The following is a 27,439-nucleotide window of genomic DNA, read 5'->3' as shown; positions in this document are numbered from 1 at the left end:
CTACAGTTAGAGTTATAACAATTCAAGATGGCCGCCACAGCTAATTGACTTTAGTGTACACAAGAATGGCTACAACTCGTTGAATTTTACACACATTGAGATCTGGTGTGGTCGTAGCTGACAGTCATTCAAAACACGTAATCTGAGCACTAAAAATATCACATGAGATTGAGCATAATGTTATTTTAGTTTTCCACCAAAATGGCTATAACTTTGTCATTTTCATGATAAAACGATCTTGGTTTAAATCTCTGGCATGAAAGGAAGGCCTTTAATAATAGTAATGAAAACATCTGACAGGTTGAATGGACAATTAAATGTGAAAGAAAAGACCAACAGAGCCATAACAATGCCTTTGTGGGGGTTTGGGTGGAGATATTCACCCTGCTTCAACCCCCCACCCACCAACCAACCAACCTGCCAACCAAAATCAGTCTTGCAGTTTCAATCTCTCTCCCATCCTCCCTTTTCACTCAAATCCTATCTGCCACCACCATGGAGGGACTCATGTGATTAAGAAAACTGGATATGAAGGTAGGGGGAAGATATCCAAGCCTCCAACACTTCCATCTCAATCCTCCTCTTCTTGTCACATGGGGGGGGGGGGGGGGGGGGGCGCCNGGGACTCAAATGAAAAGGAAATGGGACCAGAGGAGAACAGGTAGGCATTTTGACACCTTTCAGGTTTTAGAACCCGAGTGTGAAATGCTAACCACTAAGCTCATTCTTTGCTCTGCTGCTTGCATTATGAGCCCAGCCTTGAACAACCACATCTGAGTGGAGTCTCTAAATGGTTTGGTTGTGCCTAATAAAGCTGAAAAAAAGACAAACCTCCTTTACTCAGACCCCCGCCCCCCACACCTCCCTTCGAGGCTTCCGACTAACAGGATTACCCTTGATTGTCTTATCAGGACTGATAAACTCAGGTGCCAGTCACAAACTCCATATGCCCCAGAGTGCCTCAGATGTGTGTCAGCACGCTAAAATTTAATCAAAAGAAAATTTGATAGAATCAAGATTGCCTCATGTAATGAAATGCAAATGTGGGTCCATTAGTCAGCTGGGCTGGGCTTGGATGGGCTGGGAGAGGGAAGAAGCCCATTTTAACTCATTACACTAACTTCAGGGGTAGCCAGATTACGTGTCTGACAAAGAGCTGAAAAATACTCACAAAGATGAGAAAATTGAAGACAAACATGAGGTACTTGATGCAGCTGAGGCAGTCCCCCTCCATGGTTGTCCCTCGAGCTGAAGCCTCTCCCTGCCCCTGAAAGAAAAAAACAAACATAAACATGTCACATAAATCCTGCTACACGCTGACAGTATTCCCATTTTGCTGCATACTATTTATACATTAGGATAACAGTGCACAATATTACTGTGAAAGGACCTGCACACATTTTTAATGAGTTCTGCCTGGAAATCTTACACAGCACACAGACAGACATCTTAACTCAGTGGCTCCAAACAAGTTATAAGCTTTAACACAATTTACTACCACTTGTTTTGTTCCATATATAAATACCAACTAAGCAATTTGCTGCTCCAGACGAGTCGTGTCCCTGGGTTCAGTACGACCTGTCTATCTTTGAACATTTTAAGGACATAAGTCCTGACTGAGTTTCCTTATGCATTATCCGACAGGGGATGACCTTTAGACTGAAGCTTCTTCTTGTTAATGTAATGAAAGACGAGAGCCCCCCGCTCCCATCATCTGACCCTCTACCTGACAGAAACACATTTACTTGATGAAGGTCTATCCTCAAAGCACTCGAAGATAATGAGGAACACCTCTACCGCATTAGAACATGTCTCAGTATCCATGACCCTGTACAAATATGAAGTTGTAACTAAAATAGATAGGACATGCTCTGTGAAAATAAAATAAAACAAGATTGGAAGGATGTGAAATCATGTTTTCAAGTGAAAACCGTATGAAGGTAAGACGTAGCTGAGAAATAAAATGAGGTGGGGTTTTTTTGTGTGTGGTTTTGTTGCCAGTAAAACACTCTTTGACTGGTTTATCTCTGTGTTGAATCATCTACTCTTGAATCATCATTTTTTGGTGTAAGATTTCAGCTGTTCAGCAGTTTCAGGTAAACTTCACTTCTTTTATTTATTCTTAAAAGCAACTAATGTTTTTAGCCATTCACTGATTTGGACAGCAAGCAGATCAGTCTAGCACCCAGATTATTATTGCCTGCCGCCATAGAAGGTGGAAAATAATGACATCACCTCTGTCTGTGATTGTTTATTTGTCTGTTAGCAAAATATCTCAGGAACCCCTGAATAGATTTTAATGAAACTCTCAGAAAGTAATAACTAAGTGATTACCTTTTCGAGACAACCCATTTCAAGATGGCCACCACAACTTATCAACCATAACACACATAAATTTGACAACAACTCAGCCAATTTTATAGATATTAGGCTAAAAGTTTGCGTGGTAGTAGCTGAGAGTCATCCTCATTACCTACTCCTAGCAGTACCAGGTCTAGTGAGATCTTCGTTCAAAACGTTGGCATGTAAGACAGCAGGCGATATGCATTCCTTCCAGGAATGCTAGTTTAGTTTTACTACGGAATCATGTTCCTGTAATACATGCTGCATGTGATTTGTCCCGCTGAAATGAACAAGGTTCTGTTTGAAATAGTTGTTGCTTAACTGGCAGCACATGTTGCTCCAAACACCATATATGCCGTTCTGCATTAATAATGGACTCACAGATGTGCAAACATCCCCTGTGCACCCCCTACCATATCATCACAAATGCTGGCATTTGAACTGAGAACTACGTCCTTCTATTAAAGCCCAAAGGATACGTTAGCAATGAATTTCAATTTTCTGATTCAAACAGAAGGTTCAAAACACAATATTCCCACAAGCCCAGAGGAAGAGGCAGAGGTTTTGCATCTCGTTTATATATGTTTGTTTCTTTGCATTGCAGAGTGTTAATTTGCATTTATGGCAGCAACAACCAGCTGTGTTCACTGACAATGGGTTCAGAAGCCCTTGAGTTCTTAAAATTGTGTCTGATTTTAAAAAAGTGCAAACTCAGAGCCCAACCCTGTAGACTGGTTTCATTCAGAAACGTAATTTATAAACTGTTTAAGTATCTGCCTTCATGCAGTCAGTTTCAAAGAGTGCTACACATTTGTGAGCTACAACTCCTAACTAGCTTCTTTTTATAATCAGTCAGGTTAGAGACCGGCTGCTGTTTAATTTAATTTGGAGTAAAATGTACGTAAAGTGTTTTTTTTCTCCTCATGGTTTAACACGGTTTCTCCAGTCTTTTCATCCACTCATCCATCGTTTTTAAAAGTGAACATTTACCAACCACTGATACATGAATTCAAAAGCTACCTAATGGAAAAACCATTTTTTTGTTTTTGAAATCTACCATAAATTTGCATATTTTAAGAGTATCTGGCTGCAAAATGCTACCATGCAGTAGATTTACCGTTTATAAATCATTACAATTTGTGTTTTTGTCATTGCACTGTTTCAGTGTGCATTTTAGGCAAATTATACAACATACTATGCATCACAAAGCTTTTGTTGAAGCAAACTTAACCTTTCCAGCTGCAAACAATCCAGTTTTTTCCCCTCAGGGAGGCCAGAAACTGTCTAAGGATTTGTTTCTTTATATGCAGCAAACACAGAAGTGGAAACAATCTGTAGGGCAACTATAACTGCAGTGCCACTGAAGGAAAGAAATTAATTATTTGGCAAAAATGAACCAGCGCTCCCTGCTTTGTACCACTGATTATTAATTTGCTTCTTCATAGAGGTAGCGAGGACTAAGACTCGGTAGCACGCAGAATAAAAAGTGATTTCTCATCGGAAATGTAAACAGGTGGAACAACGACACACTGATCACCTCTAAACTGGGAAAAGAAAGCCTTCTTTTAATTTGTTGTGTGCCAGACATGCATACAATGTAATCTTATAATAACTGGGCAGTCGTGCCACTCCTTAATGGGCTCCTCGGGGTAATCTCTCTGCCTCTCCGGGGCAACGATGAACCCTGGGTTATGATCAATGCCAGGTCTGATTCCTGTTCATTTTCAAAACAGCTCTGCTGTCACTCAGATGTGACTCCACTTTGACCCTTTCATCCTTTTTTTCTGCACACAGCCGACTCAGGTGAACACAGGCTTTGCAGAACTGCTGCCTGACACAAACACTATTTAGGAGCTCCTTGGGTTATTCACTAAAGGAGAATAGAAACTGTTTGACTAATTAAATCAGAACAAAAGCTTTATCTTTGGCTCATCTCTTATTTTACCACTGAATGCTTGCATAGGTTTATTTTTTTAATTCTGCTTCTAATCATGATGTGTTGTGAGTTCCAGAGAAAGCGTTTTTTTTTGTCATGTGAGCTGTTTTAAGTTACTGTAAGAATGAAATTGAGTAATACTAAAGATACAAAGACTGTCTTTGTCTGCAGTGAGAATAGTTGAACAAATAATAAGAGCTATTACTTTTCTTTTCTCTTTTCATACCATGACCGAGGAGAGTGATTTAGAGCGATGGTAATTTCTGTAAATCATAATGATATGCTTAGGTATTGATTACCCTCAGAGAGGTTCTCTGAGAGCTAACAACCACCTCATTGCCTGGGATGGATTTTAATTAATGCCGCCTTTTCCGGGGCCTAACTGAAAGGCCTAATGAGGTCACAGTAGGTTTTAATTGAGATTTGCATAAATTAACGTCTTGCAGAAAGCAGCATAAATGGGCTGTTCTCATCCTGACAGCTCCCCACTGTCAATCCTGAGCCCCTAAGAGCATGCATCGTATTTCATGGAGCGTGTGCGCCGGCTGGAGAAGCCCTCAAAACGGAGTTCACTTCTTATAACCCCAAACGAAATGTCTGATCTCTTTTCCAGCCTTGCTTTTTTTCCTTTTCTTTTTTTTTGCTCAGCACTTTCATCTCAGGGTCAAACCAGCTGTCAGATGTGAAACCAATTTCCTTTTGTGCATTAAAATTCATTGCTTAAGAATCACATGGGTTGTACTGTACTTGCCTAGCTAGGCTCCAAATAACAAGGTGCAAACCGGCCCTGTATAAATCAAACTGCCACAGAAGAAAGTGCAGAGTAAACAAACTGGTCTTTCCCATGACTCCCATGGGACTGCGGGTCCTCATCGATCACAGCCCAGCCGTAGAGATCAGACCACTGAGACTGAGTATTCTGCAGAGTTTATCTCGACTACGGTAACATAGTTTACACCCCAGGTACCACAACCTTGCAGTAACTTACACACAGCACTGCTAGATTTAAAGCAGATCCTCCTCCTTGGGTGAGGTTGTGTTTGTATAGACTGACAAAAAAGCAGACATTAAAATCAAGCATCACATAAAGCAACACCACAGATGAGACTGCACAAGTGTTTTCTTAAAGGGAAACACTGTATGTCACTGATATGACAGTTTAACTGGCAGTCTTTGCCCTGGGGTATCCTGTAAAAGCTAACTCCATCTGCATCTGCTGCGTCTTCTACCAGCATCATTAAACACCACATGCCTCTGAGATCCCTTTGTTTATTCTTAGTGATCCCCAACCAGCTCAGGCTGCAGAGCTTAGTGCGGCAGAGTTTGATAGTGGATTAATGAGAGCCAAGAACCCAAATCAACTTTATTATACAGACAGAAGTCAGAGCTGTGTAATGAGGACAGACCCACCCGACCTACATTTTTCTCAGTGTGAGAACAAGGAATTCTGAAACATGGCTACAAGCCTTTTTCGAATGCTTAATGTAAACAAGAGGGCCCGGTTTGCTTTGCATCTACATGATCAGCCATTATGGTTGTGTCAACTCACTCCAATCGAAAGACTAACGGTCTAGCATGTCTTGAAGGAATGCATATCATCCTCTGCCTTTAATGCTAATGTTTCAGATTACGATAATTTTATGCTGACAAATGACAGTGGTGTAGTTATTTTGGTCAAACCTTGAAAATAAGAGTATGCGCAGTCTCATGTGATATTGCAATCTCTGGTGTGATCTGTAAGACTTTGGACTATGTGTTGTGAATGACTCTGAACTGCTAGATTTTAGCTCAACATCTGTAAAACTCATTGAATATAAGTGTTGTTTAGGATAAGGTTGATTATTTGTGGCGGCCATTTTAAATTGGGTTGACTCTAAAAGTTATTTAGTTGCAGATGTAAACCCAATACTGCCTCATTGAGTTTTAGTGAAATTGTAGTGCTGTAGTGTATGAAATATTTTGCTAACAGACAAACAGGGTTGGCAAAAGTTTTTAAGCAAAAATGTTACTCAGTGTGGAGTGCTCAAAGTATGTGCTATGGAACTATCCTCAACCACTACCACACTAAAACTGAGATTAATATATGTAAAATTGGCTGATTTGTAGTCATTTTTGTGTTTTTTAGGATCAATTAACTGTGAACTGGATTGACAAGAAAAGTTAACCAGTTTTAGATCTACAGTATATCCACTGATTACTTATGGAAAGTTTCATAAAAATCCATCCAGTGGTTTACAAGCCGTTTCACTAACAAACGGACGATTACAATAGTTAATTGTAAATTTTAATCACAGAGCTTGTGCTTGGGGGTCAGTCTCATCTACTACCACACCAAACCTTAGCTCAAAATATGTAAAAACTACTGAATTATATACATTTTATGTTTGCTAGGATCGCATTGCTGTCGCTTGAATCAGGATGACTTCAAAAGGTAATCATTTGTATACGTTATCCCAGTGATTACTTTCTGAAAGTTTTCATTAAAATCAAGACACCCACACAGGCATGGGAAAAAACATTATTGCGCCCTCCCCCCACTGCTTTTGGTGGTTAACGATAAAGAGAAAGTTAAAGATCTAAAGAAAAAGACCTTCATGTATAAATAGCACATCCTTGTAGGTTCCCCCTGAAACTGTCACTTTCTGTACGATTAATGAAGTGCATCCATATGCCCCTGTTCCACTAACCACCCCCTGGACTAATAGATCACAACAACAAGGACACTTTGTCTGTTCCTCGCCAAACCGTCGCCACCCTCCACCATCCACACAATCAGCCGGTTCACTTCATCATGAGCATGGGCCCGCATAACAAATAATCATTACCACCGAAAGCCTCTTGAAATTGTAAGAGGTGAATCTTGACCTGTTTAAATATCATCGACCCTCTAAACGATCACCTGTAATTGAACCCTGGGGGATGGTTCCTCAGGTCCCAGCCTTTCCCATGTAGCTGGAGCAGGTGTTTGCCTCTCCATAGCTCAGCACACTTTAATATCCTCTGACAATGACACTAAGGGACCACACGCACATGCCGCATCACCCTTTATCTCAATTAAAAACCCATTTTCATATTTCTCTTTGACTTCCTAAATCAGCCACAGTCAAGTAAACACCCTCCGAAATCCTCTAGTAACGAATTGGGTCCCCTTGGGGTGCACCATGTCCCTTAATGAACCTCCAATTAGAGGAGAATGAGCCCAGGGCTGTGCTGTCACACTGTGAAGCTTTGAACTGTAGTGAATGCAGAGCAGCTATAGGTTTGGATATTCGGAGAAGGCGTAGGGTTTCCAAACAAGGAACAACTGCAGAGAGAAAGTGTACTGAAGGAGCTCAAAGGCAACCTAGTAAAAGAACGTGTGGGTGGGAGTGGGCAGAGCTGATGCACTAATAGGTTATAAAGTTCAGGAAACTGCTAACATTTTGCAAAAGTCCTAACCTTGGTTAAATGCTTAGGTGGGCAACTATAAAAAGTTTATCCACAGGTAAGCACAGCCAAATGAGATTTTACAATTTGAATAACATAAACTAAAAGAAATCTAATGGCTCTAATAACAAAACTAAAACTTGCAAAACCACCACCAATTAACGATTGGACTCAACTCTGTGTGTCTCTAAAATATCTCAAGAACTACCAGATAGGTTTAATGAAATTCTCAGAAAGTCATCATTGGACATTAATCTACAACTGATTAACTATTAAAGTCAACCTAATTCAAGATGGCTGCAACAACTAACCAACATTAGCAGACACAAAAATGGCAATAACTCAATCAATATTACAGATATTGAACTGGTGTGGGTGTAGTTAAGAGTCACTCCCAACATGTACTCTGAGCACGAAGAAATTGCACAAGAACATTGTTTAAATGTTGACATTAACTGTTGGAGACAGCCCTGTCCGTTACCAAAATAATTCATGAAACACTGAACAGATTATAAAAACACCCTAAGAAAATAATCACTGGAGATACATCTACAACTGATTAACATTTCGATTCAACCCAATTCAAGATGGCCACCACAGCTAATCATTCTTTAAAAAGGAATAAAAGAGTTATAATGCAGCAATTTTTACAGATATTGAGCTGAAATTTGATGCGGTACAACTGCAGAGTCCTCCCTGAACAGATCTTGTGAGATCTCGCAATATTGAGTGCATTAACGCCTGATGTTATTTTCAAGGTTTGACCAAAAAAAGGTAAAACACCATTATTTATAAAAATAAGATGAACTTAGTTTAAAAATCTGGCATGACGAATGCTAGGCCTTTAATTATTTAATTCAATCACTCATATGATTGTGCTGTAAATCCAAAGGAGTCTCTGTCTGAGCCTAAGAGTTCCTGACCCATTCACTTCGGATAGTTATTGTATTCATCCCAGAGGGCAGAAATCGTCTGACCAGGCAGCTGATGCACTCCTGAACAACAGGGTGATTAATCAGGGAAAACTCCCACAACGAACAAATGCACAGTCAGAAACAGGCGGACCATGTGTTGTCGACATCGCTGCAGGCCACATTCCTGACATCCCAACTGGGCACACATCCAGCTGTTAGCTCAGTGCTGACTGTTGTTAGGACTCCCACAGCTAAATTGATTCCCCAGCTCCTGAGGTTAAAAAGATTGGGTAAGCAAAAGGAGCATTGATAACTTCTTGATATTTAACTTCAGTGGAAGAGATAAGCTGAATTTGGCCTCTATTGAACATTTGAACAGTCTTTATTTAATTGTTTCACCACCTTTATCTGGCTAAGTGAGAATACAAACTGGCTGCATGGGGAAGGATCAATACCCAGCCCAAGCATAGGGCCAATGATGCATTGATCCCCCGCAGTTCCAGCTCTTAGTCTGCTGGTTGTCTGGCAGCGAGAGCATGTGATAGCAGCACACAATGAACACATAAACACTTCTGCACGGCTGCTGGGACTTTTCCCACATGGTGCTCTGGAGGATGAGACATCCCCTTTGGGGATTTCCACAAAAATGAGGTATAACTCAATTCAAACTGATATGCTTCATAATTACACAGCAGGGGGAATTATTTGCCTGCACATCTTAGTCTGCCTTCTTGTATTTTTGTGCTTTTAGCAGGATATTCCACAAGATTTTGAAATATAGGTTTATTTTTTTTTTACTTTTTTTTAACAGTCACTAATTTAATCAACTCTACAATCAAGAATACGTCAAGAAATGAAGCAAAAATTATAATAATAAATAATACAAAAGATTTGATTTTTGATCTCTAAGAAAACTCAAAGATGCCGTAGTAAAACAAGCAAAAAGTGTTATAACAAGAAGATGAAAAATGTATACATAAAATAAAAAAAGCATTTTTTGAAGGAATGCATATCACCCACCACCTTGCACGTCTAAGTTTTAAACAAAAGTCTTGTGTTCTGTTAGCAATCAAAGTATGTGATGAAGATAAGTCTCAGCCAGTACCACACCAAATTCAAAGTTATAACCATTTCTTCTGGAAGCTAAGATTGATTAGCAGTGACAGCCAATAGAAAGTGGAATTGCATTGGATAAGCAAATCTGAAGAGATGAGCTTTAAGGGAAGTTAGAAAGCTGAGGAAAGATTTCCAGAGTTGGGTTGGTGACCTGGGGTGGGTTGTGTCTGGAAATGTTTAAGGTTTAAAAAGTGAGAATGGCTTAAAATGGATGATGTTAATTTAGTTACTGGTGTGTTAGTCCATACCAAAGAAATTAAAAAAAGAAGAATTTCATGAAATACAGTGTCAAAAGCAACACTCAGATTGAGAAGGATGGGTGTGATGAGAAAACCCCTGAGTGGGTTGCTGCATGCAAGTTGTGACCTTCAGTTATGTCAGCACTATAAAGAAAAAAAAAAGAAACTTGCTTATGAAGAAAATGATTAAAAATTATATTTTTTGTTATCGTAAAGCAGATTAAGTACTATTCTTATAACATTTTCAAACAAACTGCACATTGATATGCAGTTGATAAAATTACTATTTGACATGTTTTTAAAAACACTGTTGAGTTGTCCTATTTATAGTAGAGAGCGCCTCAGCAGAAGGAACAATAGTCTTTTACTTTTAGTGGATTAAACAAAGAAGGTTGTTTCAAAGCAAGAATGCACACAAGACTAAAATAAACATATTTATAAAAAAACAAATAGCCTTTATTTTCTTTTGGCTTAAATGCAGATTTTTGTCTAATCTAAAGGCTTGTCTTTTGATTCACGCTAAAACCCTTCTCAGCCTCCATAAACCCTGGTCTCTACGGTAACCTGGACAATGGTGACAGTGGCCTTTGTCTGCAGAGGAGTGTTTGGCATCTTCACTTTGCACCAGTTCCTGTTAGAAAACAAAGGGGAGCACAGACGGGCACTTTACGACAGGAGGGGAGACAGTGTTTGGCCAGCCATTTGTCTATTGAACAAACCCTTACACTCCGGTCAAACGACCATATGTTAGTTTGGATAAATCTGGCTCCCCTGTGTAGAAAGCCTGAAAGCTGTTTCATCACTTACTGAAGGCTTCATGTTGTGCACACATGCACAAACCTTCGTACACAAGCTGAAGGTTTGACACAAACAGTGTAACAGTTTAAAACACGATAGAAGAATCAGGACATAGCCTTGTCTGTTTAACGTTTTGTATAATTATGTGCTATACTGGTAATCTGTTGGGTCTAAACTCCTCTTTAACCTCTCAATTTATACATGTCTGATCCTCAGACATGTCCAGAATGCTAATGTTACAAATGTCAGCACAAATCAGTGACTAAGAAAGACCAGTATGAGCCTGCTGTGATGGTGAAAGGACAAAAACCTGTCTGTCTGTTTGTAGGACTGGCCCCGTCCACCCGCTCTCGCTCCAGCACTCTGCCTCCTGTCGACGGTAACAATGGCTTTGCGCCCGTGCTGTCAGCATCTTACTGAAAAGAGTCTGTCAACAAGCTCTTTATGCTGTGACTCTCACTGATTTAACATGCGTGTGCTGAGGTAGAAACCCCTCATGGCAGCCGCTGTACCTCACTGCAGGAAACCAAAGGGAGTAGGAGTGCTTTACGCACAACTATAAGTTGAAGATGAAAGTTGTATGTGCAATGTTTGAAGATGAAACACTCCCATACCATGCGTATCTCTTTGTTGCTCGTCTTTGCTCAGGTGAAGGTGATGACTCTTCTTGGTTTTCTCTCCTCTCCTGTGTTCATGAGCTGTTGGACAGAAGCACAGAAGAAGAAAACATGCGTCAGAATTAAGCCTAATGGGACAAATAAACAGAAAAAGCACCTGCAAACAGAAGGAAAGGTGGCACATTTGTCTTAGTAAGAGACATAAATATGAGTAGAATAAAAATGGGAGCATAAAAAAAACATGCATACGCAAAAATTAAATTCGAGGACACTTAAAACGACAGAGCTTGCATTTATTATTTATGAATCACTCACTCCCAGAAGCGCATTAATAAAAGACTGCTAAAGTGTTTTATCTGTGAATATTTCACTTCTCAGCTGTAAGCAAAATTAACAAAAACAAAACAAAAAAACATCCTATTTAATAGTACCAGACAAATGTTGCATCTGAGTAAAATTTTATTATCTGCTTCCAGGTATTAGAATATATGGAGCTTCTCCAAAGGTTAATTGTCCATTATTAGAAAACCCAACACACCACGTTTTCCTCACAGAGCTCCTGACTTGACCTTGAGGAGCGTCTGAACTCATACATTATTCACTGAAACTAGAAAACCTCACCTTTTTTTTTTTAAGCACACATTGCTGACTTTAACTGTCAATGGAAGAAATGTCTCCAACCAAGTGTGTCTAATGAGCATAAAGGCTTTAAACTTTTTTTTTTTCCTGTCACTAAATTGCTTCGCCACAACTGTCTCCCAGCTGAAAATAACGATATAGCAATGAGCGCCAATTAAACTGCAGCTACTCCAGCCTCTGTGTGGAAAAATAGTCAGCAGCACAATTTTGACTGACTGCACTTTGGAGCCAGTTTCAAAGCGCTGGCACTGACAAGCCTGCACCAAATACGGGAGGGAGCTGTCTCCCAAGACATGAGCAGCACGCAGTTCTCGCAGAAGGGGTATTCTCTGAGAAGGACTGAGGATGGAGAATATCCCCTGGAGTATTATGGCTGATAGAGCCAGCAACATCATCCCGTTGACACACCATATTGCCAGCAGACATCACATTCAGCAGGACACAAAACCCAAGTGACAGTGGCAGCGACACATCCTCCCACATACAGAATGTGGGACTCTGATTGCATCTGGAAAAAGGCAATCAAAGCCCAAGTGAGGAAAAGGGAGATATCTTTGAATTGGAGAGATGCACCTGGATGATACACCATGCTATCATGCAAGCTCGAAAATAGCCACAATAACAGCGGCACCGGGAGCCAAAAGATGAGCGCCTGCTGAAAGAGTCATTTACAAAATATTCACCATATGGCTTAGCTAACATACCCCCAGGCAGAACAAAGCAGTAATCCTTTTTCCCATTTTGTTTCAGAATATTACAAAAGCAGCAGATGAGTAAGTAATTGCCATTATGATGGTTTGTAACAGGACTGAGCAGCCGAGTGCTCTGGATTTTACCCTGGAGCCTGTTGCAGAGGTAGTCTCTGTTGAACCCCTGTTTAGAGAGCTATTAGCCGGTGGAGAGCAACAGTGTTGAGGGTCTGCATTATTTTTCCGGTTTCCATGGAAACGCTTTCATAGGAAAGTGGAGCACCAATGGGATGCGGGAACCTCATTGAATCGGTTATGGGGGTGCGGATAGAGATCGCCGCAGACGGCTGAGAAAGCACAACAATGGGATGAAGCCACAAGGGGGGAGCGAGAGCGACCAGAAAGGCCAGACCACTGAGGGCCCAACAAAGCAGGCGACGAAGGAACATGAGAGGAAAAGCTTCCTCCTTATGAAGAAAAAAAAAATCACTCAATTTATAATTGACATTTAGGTTCATGAGGATGTGGGCAATTTAAACATCAAGGCCGAGGGTAATTGAATAACCTCTGCTGATATTTCAGGTTCTGACGATAATCTTGCATCATCAGTATCTATCCTTTTTTTTTTTGTTAAGCAGCAGCAACTTCCATCAGAATATCTGCTTATTTCATTCCCCGTAATTCAATTCACAACTGAGAGAGCAGAGGAAACGAAAAAGACCACACTCCAATTATAGCGTTAATCTTTCCATTGTTGAACTTCTCCAGTTCTTGAGTTTGACAATGGCTACTTTTGTTAAAAAGTTACATTTTGGGGGTAGAAATCAAATTTAGTGGTTTTTTTAGTTATCAAGGCAGCACAAAGTCATAATGTGAGATATTATTTTGTCCCAAATACAAGCTTTGTGCTTGTGTCCAATCACTAACAGCTCAGCACAATTAGCTTCAAACACCAGGAGCTACAGGTTTCTGGTATGACATCAGGCAACAACTGCAGCTCCTCAAGAGCTTTGTTTTTGAGCTTGATGGAAATAAAAACATGTTTTATTCTTTTCAAAGAACCAAACAGTGTTAACAGAAAAATTCCCAGATGAGTTGGTCAGACTAATATAACCGTAACAAAAACAGCAAAACATATTTAAACAATAACACAGTATGTCATACTTAAGGTAAGATTCAGGAGACCTGGAAAGAGAATTTGTGTATTGAGTTAGCTGATACAATGGAAGACAGAAGTTTAATTGATGATCCAATCCTGTTCTGGTAATAGCAGACAGATTCAGCTCAAGGTGGTTTATTGTTGACATTATTCAAAAAGCAGGCTGTATAAGATTTATCTGTCTGTCGCACTAATGAGTCAGGTGTCTGTCATCGGGGGGCACATTGTCCCCGTTTTCTAGCCCTGTCATTCTCCTCCTGGATTTTGGTCAAGGATAATTCACTGGTATTCTAAAGATTATGAAAGAATTTTTCATCCAGAAGCTCAGCTGTATGTACTTGGTCCAAAATATTTGGCTGTTCACAGTCTGCAGCACACTTTCCAAAATCTGTCACCAGCTATGGGGATCATCCTCGCTAAGACTCCTATTACAAGAATGGAAATTTTCAGTTTCTCCATTATTTTTTTTTCTAAAGTGAATGTTGAACGCAATCGCAAGTATTCAGTTAGTTTATTTTTTCAGGGCGAGCAGCCAATTATTCTTATTTCAAAGATGTATTTTTGTGAATGTTGTTTCTACCCTTTCATTGACTGTGGCGATTCACCCAAATAGACACTGTTACCTTTAGATGTAATTGGAAAACGCACTGAATGAATGCGGTTGTTTGGAGTGCAGCCAAGCCTACAAAGCGTGCACCATTAGAGGTAGCCATTCATGTTTTCCTTTGGTCCCCTTTAATGCTGCTGATCAAGCGTTAAACTTTGACTGAAATGGCAAAGGTCAGAGAACAGCAGGTAATTTGGTCCGTGACGCTTCCTCTGGAGACAGGAAGTGGAGAAGCAAACAAGCAGGAAGTGACAGATCTTTCATCAACCTTTAACAGCTGTGCCCGACATCAGCTTCTCCACCGGTGTTCACAAAAACAAACCTCTTGACTTTCTGTGGACACATTAATAGAAATAACGACCTCTGAGTCCTTTTGCACCTTGAATCAACGCTTTTTAAACATGTTTCATAAAAATGTGGACCTAGGGATGTCATTTCTCCCTGCTGATCACTGACCAGCCTCAGGCTGTCCGTATACATCATGAAAAAAGAAAAAAAAAGGTGCTTGCCAGCAGTTATATATCTCCGGATGACCGCCTTAATGAGGCCAATGCTGAAGCAGAATTATCGTCTAACTCCATCTGGATTTATCGATCTAACAGCGTTAGTCAACCGTAAAAGATAAAGATAAACCACCATGATGGAGAAACAATCCCCAACCTGATCAAAGGCCAGCACACAGCTAATCGCTCATTCTTTCCTCTCTGGCGACTGCTTTCTTTGTTCTCAGGACTACAGTAGCTCCTTCAGGAGGTTACAAAACAGTCGGAAGAGTGTTCATGCAAGTGGGGTGCAGAATTATACCAGCTAAAAGATGGAGGCTGGACTCATTAGGCAGTCTCCTGTTTTCTCAGCGTTAATCATTTTGGACTAAATGGAAACCTGATGAGAATGCAGCCCCTGAAAATGTGTTCTGAGATTGCCATTTTGATGCAAATCAAAGACGACACCAGGTCGACCTCTTTTGAGGCAAACATTAGCCAGGCCTTGTGTCTGGCTGGCAGGTTTCTCAGGCAGCACCTTGTGTGTCTCATCAAAAGCACGGCCTTACTCAGAGCCTTTCACAACATGTGCAGCCTGCTTCGATAATTACACAACACCGACTTCTCTCCTGCTACAACGTGATGAAGGACGACAACTGAGTTACTTGTTGTTATTTTCTTTAAAGCCTGCATGTCTGCTTCAACCAGCTGCCTCACGCAACACCACACCTTCGCCCTATACTTCCCAGGCCCCGCAAGGCTCGCCTCGCGTCTCAGAAGAGCTAAGGCGCCTAGGGGGCATCAAAATGCCGCTTTGAAGTGAAGCGATTAAAGAGGAAAGACCTGTCGAATTGGGATGATGGGGCTCTAAGGTTGAGAGAGGAGGAGGATCAGTGTGAGGGACAGGAAAGGCTGTGAATGCCGAGCACTCAGGACTCATGGGACACAATTAAGAGCAACACACACACAGCAAGGATATCAGCAGCACAGCCTTCCAAGCCATTACTACGCACACAGAGGGGGCTGTTAAACCTAGTTTGTTCCCCAACCCCCCCACCCACACGCCCTGCAAGCTGTCAAACAGCCACATTTCCATCCAAGTCAAATCCTAAAGCCAATGAAGACTGAGGGATATTTAGCAAAGACTTCTGGGAGCTTCAACGTAGACTGGGGAGATACAAAGAGGAAGTTTGCTCTGTCTTCCCAAAGGGTGTTTTTCTCACAAAAACATGTCAACTGCACAGAAGACAACAAAACAGATTTGCAATCAGTTAAAATTAGCACACAGAGAAGAGAGTTAGAGAAAGTGATAGCTCTAACTCTCATCTGCCGCCAAATGGCGAAGGTGGACGATCAGGTTTTTGCATGTGTATGTGTGTGTGTGTCTGTTTCCAAAATAAATAATTACCACTAGATAAGTTTTAATGAAACTTTCAGAAAGTAATCACTGGATCTACCTGTACAGCTGACTAACTTTAGGAGGCAATGTAATTCAAGATGACCACAGCTAACCAACATAAGAAAACACAAACATGGCTACGACTCAGTCAGTTTTACAAACATTGACCTAAAATTTAAACTGGTAGGAGCTGGCAGTCATTTTCAACACAGATCATCACACCAAGATGATCTTCTTCTTTTTTTTTATCAAAAGGATCCTAGTTTAAAAATGACCTGAACGGGGTGGGCAATATACATTCTTTCAAGGAATGCTAGGTTTTTAATAATTATTTTAGCTCCTGATTGTTTTGTCGATATTTATGCTACTGCTTGAATCAAAATTAGCTAATTTTGCAGCATTTATATTAAAAATTATATATCTTGATAAGGTACAATATGTCATAGATTGTTTTTAATTTAAAGCAATGAAAAATATTAAATCTTTCTTCAATAATTGGTCTAATTATTTAGCCAGGTTAGGCTACAAGTTCAGTTTATTATATCGCTTGTAGGACAAGTCATGAGCATTTGTGACCACTTTCCACAAAGATACAACTATTAGATGGTAACAGATTGTAAATCAAACGGCACGTGGTTCCCTATGAGACGTGTGTACGTGGAGTTATGGGGCCACAGCTATCCTGCAAGTCAAACCAGCCACAAAAACACGTGTTAAGAAAAACATCTGGTAACAATTTTAAGGCCTCATTTAAATTTTACTAAAATACCACTGAGCAGGATGGTTTCCTGAATAGTTGCTGAAATCAGATTCTGCTGCAAAAGAGACCAGAGCTGTGATTACTTTCAAAATGTACTTAGAGAAAAATAATAAAACTGTCCTTCACCTAAAACATTGGCTGTAACTGTAACATGTCACCTAATGGGCCACGTCCCTGACCCTCCTGTGAGACTAAAACTTTTGAAGTTCTTCAGTGAGCCGACAATCTGGTAAACATCTTACAGTTAAAATACACAAGAAATGAAAACGGATCATTAGTGTAATTCTAACAGATGCAACCTAGATTTTTGTAATTGAAACCAATAAAAGGTCTTGAGTTTGAACTCCTCCACAAACAAAACTCTTTCTCTGAAACGTTTACACAATCCACAGCCTGCAACAAGCTTTCTTTTATTTGTTTTTCTTTGCCGTATTTAATTTGCATATACTAAATGTTCACTTTTAACCACACAGAACAACAAACAGTAGAACTATTATCTGTTCAAAATCTAATTCCTGATACAAATAAATGTAGCATTCCTTAAAATATCATCACCCTCCACTTTGCTCGTCAAAGTTTCTAACAAAAGCAAGATCTGTCAGTGCTTGGGGTATATGATGTGGATGACTCTCAGCTACTACCACACTAAAGAGTACCTCAATATCTGTAAAAATAACTGCAGTATAGCCAATTTTGTGTTTGATACGGTTAGTTGGCTGTGGCAGCCATCTTGAATCAAGTCAACTCCAAAAGTTAACGAACTGTAGATGTACATCCAAAGATTACTTTCTAAGAGTTTCAATAAAATTTGCCAACTGGTTCATGAGATATTTTGCTAACAGACAGGCAAACACACAGACACCTAGATAAAAATATCACAATTTTGTCTGCAATTTAAAAGCTGCAAGACCAGGAGAGCCATATTTACCCCATAAACAGCAGATTTTGCATCTTTAAAAGTCCTTTGGGGGAAACCGTTTAGGTCTTTTGTTATTCATCTTGTTAAATTTATAATAAAAACATCTGCAAAAACTGGCAAAAAGCATTAGTTTCATGAAACGGATGGATTATTACAAGATTTACAAGCTAATAATCACAAGAGAATCCATGTTGTCTGTTCTCCAAACTGATATGTCGATGCCAAAACACAAATGTTTGGACCACTCAGCATCTTGCCCTGACAGCGAAGTAAGGATTTTAAATTTGTTGATAGTAAACAATGTTCCAGTTAATTAATTCCCTCCACTTCCGTCTGTCCTAAAGTGGCCAAACTCTTTTTTTTTTTTTTGCTCTAACTGTAAAAAGAAGTGCGGCAGCTAAAAGTGCACTAAAATTATGGGAGCCAATACTGTATTTGTTTGTAATAAAGACATCCAAACTTTGCCGGACTTTGTACGGACGTCCTGCAACTTAACAGTAATTCCGTTCTAGTGAAAACCTTAAATGCGAGCTCCATCACTGGAATAACAACCGGTACAAAAATAGTACACGTAGTGCTTCCAAATCAATATTCTAACAGGATGGGAGAAGTTTCCTCTGCAGAGAAGTGTCTGTCTCTGTGGGTTTTACCTGCGGGCTGCACAGGAGCAGCAGGCCATCTGTCCCACTGGGTTACAGTAGCCAGAAGCCCAACATCTGGGTTGTTTCCTCAGCACAAAGACTCCACACTGGGACCTCCTCATAAAACCTGCACAGTTTCTAAAGGGGCCTAAAAATCCCAGAGAATCAACGATTGGTGTCAGCCCGATTGGGGATTCTTTTAACAAGCAGCAGGTAACGGGTTGTGACCCAACATCACAGGAAAACCGAAGCAGAGAAGCAGCTCTTGCTTTTTGTCTCTCGTGCTGGCAAAACGTGGCTGCACTAATAGCCGAGCAGCTCTAAAAATGTGTTACAGCAAGAGGGGAGAGATAAAATGGGTCTAACACTTGTGCGGCGTGTAAAAGGATGTGAAGCAGGGGAAAGACGAAATCTGGACACAGGGAAAAAGTCTAAACCACACAGAGATGAACTCTGCAAACTCCAAGACCTCAGGATACACTCCTTTCCTCACCATTAAGCTCCAATTTCCAGACTGGACAAAGAGTTGAAAGATTTTCTTTGGGGAGATATCCTGCTTTCGGTTAGTCCCGAGAGCAAGCCAGGATGAGGCAGAAATGTGGAGGGAAAAAAAGGTTTGGAGGGGGGGGGGGTTAATCTAGTGAAAATGCAAGGAGTAGTTGAAGAAACATTTGTTCAAACAGCCAAGTGAGCCGCAAGCACGGAGAAGTCAGGAGAAACTGAGGCTTAGCTCAACTCAGAAAGCACTCAGAGAAAGAAGATTTAATCTGCGGAGCTTAAAACGTATTAGCTCGATGTAAACAGTCAGTGTTGGTTCTGAGAGAGTTCCCGTCCACAGATCAGCTGCCTGGAAAAACAATACATAAAACATCAGGGGTTAAACTGGGATTTGCCATATGGGGTGCTCTGTGGTTCCAGGTTTGTGTTTGTGTGCACAGATTGCAAAACGTGACATCATCTGACAAACTAAATAAAACACAGTGACGGCTGACGGTGTGCAAAGTTAACTAAAATAACTTTCTGTGAGAGCACCCTTTTGTTTAGCTCTACCCAGTTTAAAAGTTGTATTGTTTAAAAAAAGGGAAGAGTAATCATATAAATATATCAACAGAGAAGGTTTTAATGGTCAGATAAATAAAAAAATATAAATATATATAATAATGTCACAAAACAGACATCCACTTTCTATTGATTTCTGTTACTTTTCATACTTTTTAAATTGTAGTCCTCTTCAAAACACTAGAACAAACAAACAAAAAATTAGAAAAGGTAATAAAAAAAGTATAATTCAATGTATGAATGTTTATTGCCCACCACCTTGCATGCCAGTGTTTTTAACAAAGATGTCATTTGATCCAATAGCGCTTGGAGTACATGTTGAGGATGACTGTCAGCTACTCCTAGACCAGATTTTAGCTCAATATCTGTAGTATCGGATGGGTTTTAGTCATTTTTGTGGCTGCTAAGGTCGAGTATGTGTGGTGGTCAATGTTAATCAGTTGTAGGTGATCCAATGATTACAGTCTGAGAGTTTCTATGAAACGTGACCACTGGTTTATGGGATGTTTTGCTAACAAACAGAAAAATGAACAGTATTATATTCTCGCCCACCTTTCATGACAGCAGACAGTAAATAGCAAAGAGAAAATCCTTTTAGCACTTGTTTATTGCATTTTGACACAAGACTTATTACTTTACTAATTTCTACATTTGAACTTTAGAAGAATATATCTTTTTAAAAAGTAAAAATGAAATTTAACAATATAAATATAGTTTCATATTTCTACCACAGACGAGAGAAAAAAAAACACTCTTATTTGTGCTCAAACCATCAATGCCGTGACAATACAGAGATTTTATTAAGGTAGCTTTCTTTGCAGTTTGTCTTGAAGTGAAATCAGGCTGGAAATTGCAAATGTAGCAGTGGTTTCATGATCATCAGTGATTTTGTCACAATGACCCAGAGAAAATTACTTGGAGGCAGAACTATCAATGGTTGCATGTTTATCTGTGAAGATAATGTCTGCTCTTTATGTAATCTTGTGTCCTGAGTTTGCCTAACAAAGAACTAGGGAAATATAAGGATATGATGCTACTCTGAGAAAAAGAGATCCAGATTACCAGACTGTCCGAATAATAATATAAAAAACCAACACTAGTTAGCTTAATTTAAACAGTAATCCTGAGAAACCTGCTTTAAATCCTGCAATTTGTTCTGAACTTTGGAAACTGGGTTCTGTGAAAGGTTGCAACCGATTAGTATCTTATAGATAGTTCTTTGAATGACGTCAGGTTGTAGAAATGATTATTTACATACAATTCTGTGGTTATTTGTTAGCACAAATCGCAGCGGCAGCAGCTAGCTGTAGCACTTACAGTACAGCCTGGGACACCTCTGGCAGGAAAACTGTATTATTTATGACAGAATGCAAAATTGATGACGGTGGAAAATACTTCTAAAATAGCAATCGCTTGAACAGATGTAAAATTTTTGAGACTAGAGTTGCTCTAAAATGGCAGCAATCCACTTTGGTCCTGGCGCTGATCAGACTAGCCATTAGCTCATCAGTATGGTCAGAATTCAACTGTTTCTCCAAATTGAGAGACCTATCTAACCCAGGTATAATTGTTCATAATATTTCACAAAATGATACAGTAACTTGAAAGTTAAGTTACTGTATCATTATGTGAAGTTTAATCTTTGCATGGTCTGTAATCCTAATCTTTGTTTTTTTTCTGAGCACCAGCATTTTAAAAGTAGTTTCCAAGGAGAAGACAAACACATGGTCACATGTAACTGTTTAGAGAATGATGTAATGACCACAAAGCTGAAGCAATCCTGGTAAAATGAAATCCCCATCTGTCCTGTAGGTGACAGCAAAGCAAACACAGACCCTCTGAGGGGCTCATCATGTTCCTGATCATTGTGCAGTGAAGATGAGGCTCCTAACACCAATCCTTCACAGGGAAATCTTTCTTTCTTTAACCTAAAAAGCTCTTGCTTTCAGAAGAATAATAACTACTATATTACATGTGTTCACAGTGGAAAAAAAGTTAAATACTAAATTGAAAGATACAAATAAAAAGGATTACTGCTGGTTTATAATAAAACAGTGGTTAAACTGGATATGGGTTGTCAAAGTCTTGTTGTCATAGAAACTAACAACAAAAAAAAGAAACACTTTTTGATGAAATGCTCTCAAGGCAGCATACTCCAGCACCCTGAGCTTTCCTGCCAAAGAAAGTGCTATGTGGACACGCAGCTGTATTTTTCCTCCCTACCTTTACATCCAGCCGTCACTCAGCTGTCTGTCTGCATGACATGGATTCACTGTCAGTGTCTATAAAACCACCGTATGAAGGTCCACAGAGGTGTGAATATGTTCTTATGGGTTTTAGAACATAAATACTTTGACTCAGCCTGGATAACAGGCTCTATTTCTGTCATTTTCTGCTGTTAAACATGACTTAAATTGTGCAACGTATTTCATAACATGCGGCACCTGAGTACATTTTAGGTGTTGTGTTTAGGAGCAGTCGTAAAATTGGGGTTTTGTATGTTTTTAAAGCCAGCCAAAGCATTCAGTATATGCAAAGTTATGTGTACCATAATGTGAAAGCATATGTAAAACCCGCAGGAAATATAAAACATCACTAGTGAAGAGAAAATCGGCAAAACAAATATTTAAAGCCCAGGCTACAATGCTCACAAAACAGAAACTACAGAATTGTGGGAATCAAGACACTAAGGTTAACTGGTCACACTGAAACCTTTCCTCCCTGAGAATATTGTGCCTCCAGTCCTGAGCTGTGGGAAAGGGAGTATATGCAATTACATCACATTGATTTATGGGAGCGAGAGGAAAGATGGGGAGAGGATGAAAACCGAGCTGCTTGGAGAGGCTCCAAAATGAAGTCCCTGAAGAAACACAAGTCAATAGATTTTAGACCACAAAACATGATGGATCTGAGGCAATCGTATGGTCAGAGTCACATGGGTAATATGGCGAGGTCAAACTTATTTAAGTTGATGGGCTTTAAAATGCTACAGGACAACAGCAGCCATGCTTGCAGCGCAGAGGCTTGGAGTTCATGGAGCTCCTGCAGATGACAAGTTCTGAAAAGCAACACCACCACCGAAGACTTACTCTCAGCTGTCTCAACTGAGAGAAGTGACGGATGTTATCTTGCTTTAGCAGATGCTTCTGATGCTGACTTTTATACTAATTGGGGCGGTGATGAAATTGTAAGCAATGCCCTAAGGCTTTCACAGCAGCTTTATTGGAGATCCATATCTCCATCAGCTCCAGTTGTTCTAAAGTTATAAAGAAACAATCTATCTAGTGCTCTGCTTCTGCAACAGGACCACAGGATGACCGCAGCTGGGTTATTATCGCCCGCCGCCATGAAAAGCAGGCGGTAATGTAATTGCCTCTGAGTGTGTTCATTCGTCTGTCTGTTAGCAAATTATCTCGTGAACCAGCAAACGTATTTTAATAATACTCTCAGAAATTAATCACTGGATGTTCATCTACAGCTGATTACTTTTTGGAGTCGGTACAATTTAAGATGGCCTTCACAGCTAATCAATGTTAGTAAACATTAAAAAAATTGCTACAATTCAGTTAATTTTATAAATATCAAGCTAATTCTTGGTGTGGTAGTACCTGAGAGTCTTTTCTGTCACATATTCTGAGCACAAATAGATCATGTAGGGTCTCTCAATATCACACGCCATCGCCCCCATGTTTAGGAGTTCACTGAAGCGGCTATAGCTTTAATTCTTTTCAAATAGGATGATCTTAGTTTAAAATCCTGGCATGAAAGGCAGTAGATTTTATGCATTCCTCCAGGGGATGCTCGGCCTTCATTTTTATGATAAAATAGATTACAAATCCAAGTCAATGTATTTTTTAGACTGTGTAAAAATACATTTAAAAAGCTACAACAAATCCAGTAGTCCAGTTGGTGTTTATGAGAAAGATAAACTGTTACTCATTAAATTCCTCTCCAAATGGTGAAGATGTAAACAAAGCAGAAAAGGAGTACAAATTACATCCGGTTTCACGAGCAGAAGAGCTGCAGTCAGAGATAATACATCTTTTTCCTAGCTGGAAATCTCCAGCTGTCAGCAAACTCTCAGGCTTCTTGGAAGAACAACAGACCAAAAGCAACAGAAGAAGTCCACAGAAAAGGAGAGCAGGCCAAATACTTGAAGTGGGTGTTTTAAAAGCTCACAGCGTCAGACTGCGGTTGCTCTGGATGTGGAGAATGCATGGAAGTTTAACAAGATATGTTTTGGGGTCTGAAAAGGGCAGACATCTGTTTCTCATTTTTTCAAAGAAAAAAACTCAATTTTTCAGAAAGACCTGCAAAGATAAGAAAAAGTGATTTTCATAATTGCCCCAAACACTGGCTTCCTCCGCCTACATTGCTCCGTTTGTGCAGGAGATTATGTCCAATTACTGACGAAACGTAAAGCACATTAACAAAAGTTACATTTCATTTTGGCATCTTCTTATAACAGTAGCTTGGAGCCACAAGTGCAAGAGGTGGATGATTGATTAATGTGTTGTGAGGCCAAAACAACCTCTGCGCAGTCAGGAGTTTAAAAAAAAAAAAAAAACACCCTCGAAATTACTTTGGCTTCAACACCAGAGCTGAAACATTTCATATGGGATCCTCTCCTGCCAAGTTTTATCTGGAAACATAATCTGGACCTGTTACTCCCGGGTGTACGGTTTGGGAGAATTGCCTGAGCTGTCTGTTTTGTCCTCAAACACCTCTGAGCATCACAGCCAGGTGGTCAGGATCACCCCGGACCACTTTGATGCCCACTGGGTGAGAAATCGGCACTAGGTGGGGCTGAAATTATTCTTTCAGAGTGACCGCTTATTTTACCCACTGTTTTCTTTTCAGTCAGAAATCTCTGCCAAACACACACAAGGGTAATCTGTGGTTCTTACAGCATGGAAAATTGGACCCAATTACATTTTCATTACTTATCAAACTCCTTTAATAAACATCAAATGGTTACGTTTCCTATGCAGTGGATTTTCTTTTCCCTGCAAGCTTCAAAGAAAAGGGGACGCAGCAGCAATTTCCAGATTAAGGAGAAAAGGAATTAGACTTTACTGTTTGACGGTGATTACCCTATTATTAACTGTGAAGAAAATAACTCTTTAACCCAAAAAAGAAAGCTTTATCTATTTTTGCTGCCCGCTTCTTAGAAAACGCCATTTTTCCGAGGAATACCTTGAGGAAGTTTCCAAAGTGAGTGTGTGAAATACGCAGCACATTCCTTCCACACTAGTGGCACGGTTTGCTTGTGGCTGTAACACTCCAGCTGGCACTGACCGACTGTTTGCCCAAAGGACCGAGTTTGTGTTTTAGTGCAGCGACCCACGAATGCCGTCTACAGTGCAGCGCTTTTAAAACACAAGAAGGTTAAAAATTTCATAAGCCTGCATGAAAAAAGCATGAAGCGGCGGGCCAATCTGTCTCTGCCGTCTAATTGTTTTCTTTTTAAGGAGTGGAAAGGAACTAGAACATTGATAACTCCTAAGTTGTAAAAAAGGCAAAGTCTATTAATAAATCAGACTATTCAGACAAAAAAAAAACATTTAAAAGCATGTTCATCCTTGAAATATGAGTGAAATCACTGGAGGATTTGTTTCTGGAGCAACCTCAACTGGCTTTATGGTGACACTGTAAGCAGCTGTCGAGCACCAGGGGCATAGCCTCAAAATTATATCATAATATCTCAAGGAGATATGCAAATACGATATTTATGATGAGTAAGAAAAAAACCAACGGTGTGAAATTTTACCTTTACTGCAATAGCAAACACATTGCAAAGCTAAATGCAAAAAGTCCAAGCATGTTGGTTTGTGGTTTCCCTTGAAATTGTTGGTTAAAGTATAACCATATAACAAAAAATTATTAATAAAGATTGCACACCACTGTGAATGACTGGCAATAATGTCACTAACTTTGTATGTGTTTGTTTATCTGTCTGTCAGCAAAATAAGCCTGTGGATAAATTTTATTGAAACAAAATTATTATGGAAAAGAATGTTGTGGTGCAGTCCTGTTCAGCAGCTTTCTATTCTTAACCACAGGCTGTTTAATACTTTGTGTTTAATAAAAAAGACACATTTCTGGACCTTTTATGTGCACAACACTTTGGACAAAAATATTTTTTACTGGACTTGACTTAAAGCTCGTATGTCACTGCGATGAGACTGTTGGCGACAAAATGCATTTGCAAGGGAGTTTCCAAAATGTCTCAAAAACTATCTCAGGGGTTCTCAATTTCCTTGCAAGAGTTGCAGGGTCTCACGCTTGTGTGGCTGGAATATGAAACATGTTCGAAAAATTTGCGAAATAAATATTTTCTCAAAATCTTCAGAGCTGCCGCAGGTGTCTGGAACCCGTTTCACACCCCTCTCAATTTAGTTTCTGTAATTCTAGAGCTAGATCTGTATTTTTCTGTTGATATGTATGCAAACCCCTGGTAAATTGTGGCCAAATTGTTGCCAAAAGTTTATGCAAACGTGTCCTTTAGTGCGATTCCAAGTGAAAATTTGCATACTGTATTATTTCTCATAATTTTGTGTCTCCAAAAAGTCTCCAACAGCCAAATCTCAGTGAGACACTACCCTAAAAGCACAACCAGATCTTACTCTCAAGATGTGCTTTAACCTCAGGTGAGTCAACGTTATTGCTGAGTAATACACATCTGTAGAGAGATTTTAAATATAAACATAACACAGCTGAGACAAACGCCCACACTGTTACCAGTTTATAAGCATTAGCGGCCCTCACTTCCTGCTTTTTAACAAGCTGAAGTCAAATCCAAGCACAGAAGCTTGTGATCCTAGCAGGAGAGTGATCATTAACCGCCCCTTCCCCCAAGTTTCCCCAGGTAGAAGCTGCAGCCCGCTGCGGATTTTCCTTTTTAATCAAACTCTGATCCGTTCCTCTAAACTTGTGGAGGCTGACGAGGAGCCCATATGTCTAATAGACCCGCGGCTGGTCTCACCCAGTGGGAGGGACCAGAAATTTGTTGTTACCCCACAGGAACGGCAGGGAGCTGTGCTGTGGACGAGGTGTGTGGGCTACAAAGGAAGCAGAAAGCACAGCCGCCTCTGTGTTAGAAAAATGCAGAGAGTTTCTTTTAAATAGGCAACTCAACTTATATATCACATGTGAATACAAATGCACATAAATTAGCTTGCAAAAAAAAAAAGAGAACAAGAGAATACAATTAGCCCAATTACATCTGCTTAGGTTTAAAATATTCACTTTTAACTAACATTTCTGCTGAGCCTAGCTTTTTTTTTTCTGTGCCATGTATGTAGAGCAGATTTCAGCATGTATGAAATACTGTAAATGTAAAACAAACCCACGTACAGTTGAGTTTTTCTCTGGTGGCTGCAGTCTATATGTAGGAGGTCGCCGTGCATGTTTGTGCAAGTAATAAAAGCTTGTATGGGTGTTATTGCCTGAAGCATTTAAGTGTTATTAACTGCCCTGCATACAAGCACAACTCATGTTGGAAATAAATCTCCTAAAGGCACTCTGTCATTTAGCTACAGTGGAGAAGTGGAACCAAGGAAACAAAGATTTGTCATAAGCGTGAAGCGACCATCCTTTCTGTGTCTACAAATCTGATGCGACTCCCCCACCGTTACTCACACCACAGCCTAATGTTTGCAGGAGAACGAGTTAATGAGTGAACATCAAGCTCCAA

At 39.9% G+C, this 27,439-nt stretch overlaps 1 protein-coding gene across 1 annotated transcript in view; it reads right to left on the bottom strand.

Annotated features, from left to right (window-relative positions):
- The window catches only part of tspan18b (tetraspanin 18b), a 41,786-nt gene that overhangs the window by 5,452 nt on the left and 8,895 nt on the right, over nucleotides 1-27,439 (bottom strand). Inside the window, exons 2-3 of the mRNA XM_017405641.3 lie at nucleotides 11,387-11,470; nucleotides 1,172-1,267 (exon numbers count right to left, since the gene is read on the bottom strand). Of these exons, the coding sequence (XP_017261130.1) occupies nucleotides 1,172-1,267; nucleotides 11,387-11,389 (99 nt within the window). The 5' untranslated portion in view covers nucleotides 11,390-11,470. The remainder of the gene's footprint in view (nucleotides 1-1,171; nucleotides 1,268-11,386; nucleotides 11,471-27,439) is intronic.

Source organism: Kryptolebias marmoratus, linkage group LG11 (assembly GCF_001649575.2).
Source record: "Kryptolebias marmoratus isolate JLee-2015 linkage group LG11, ASM164957v2, whole genome shotgun sequence".
NCBI classification, from domain to species: domain Eukaryota; kingdom Metazoa; phylum Chordata; class Actinopteri; order Cyprinodontiformes; family Rivulidae; genus Kryptolebias; species Kryptolebias marmoratus.
This window is presented reverse-complemented; position numbering and strand designations above follow the sequence as displayed.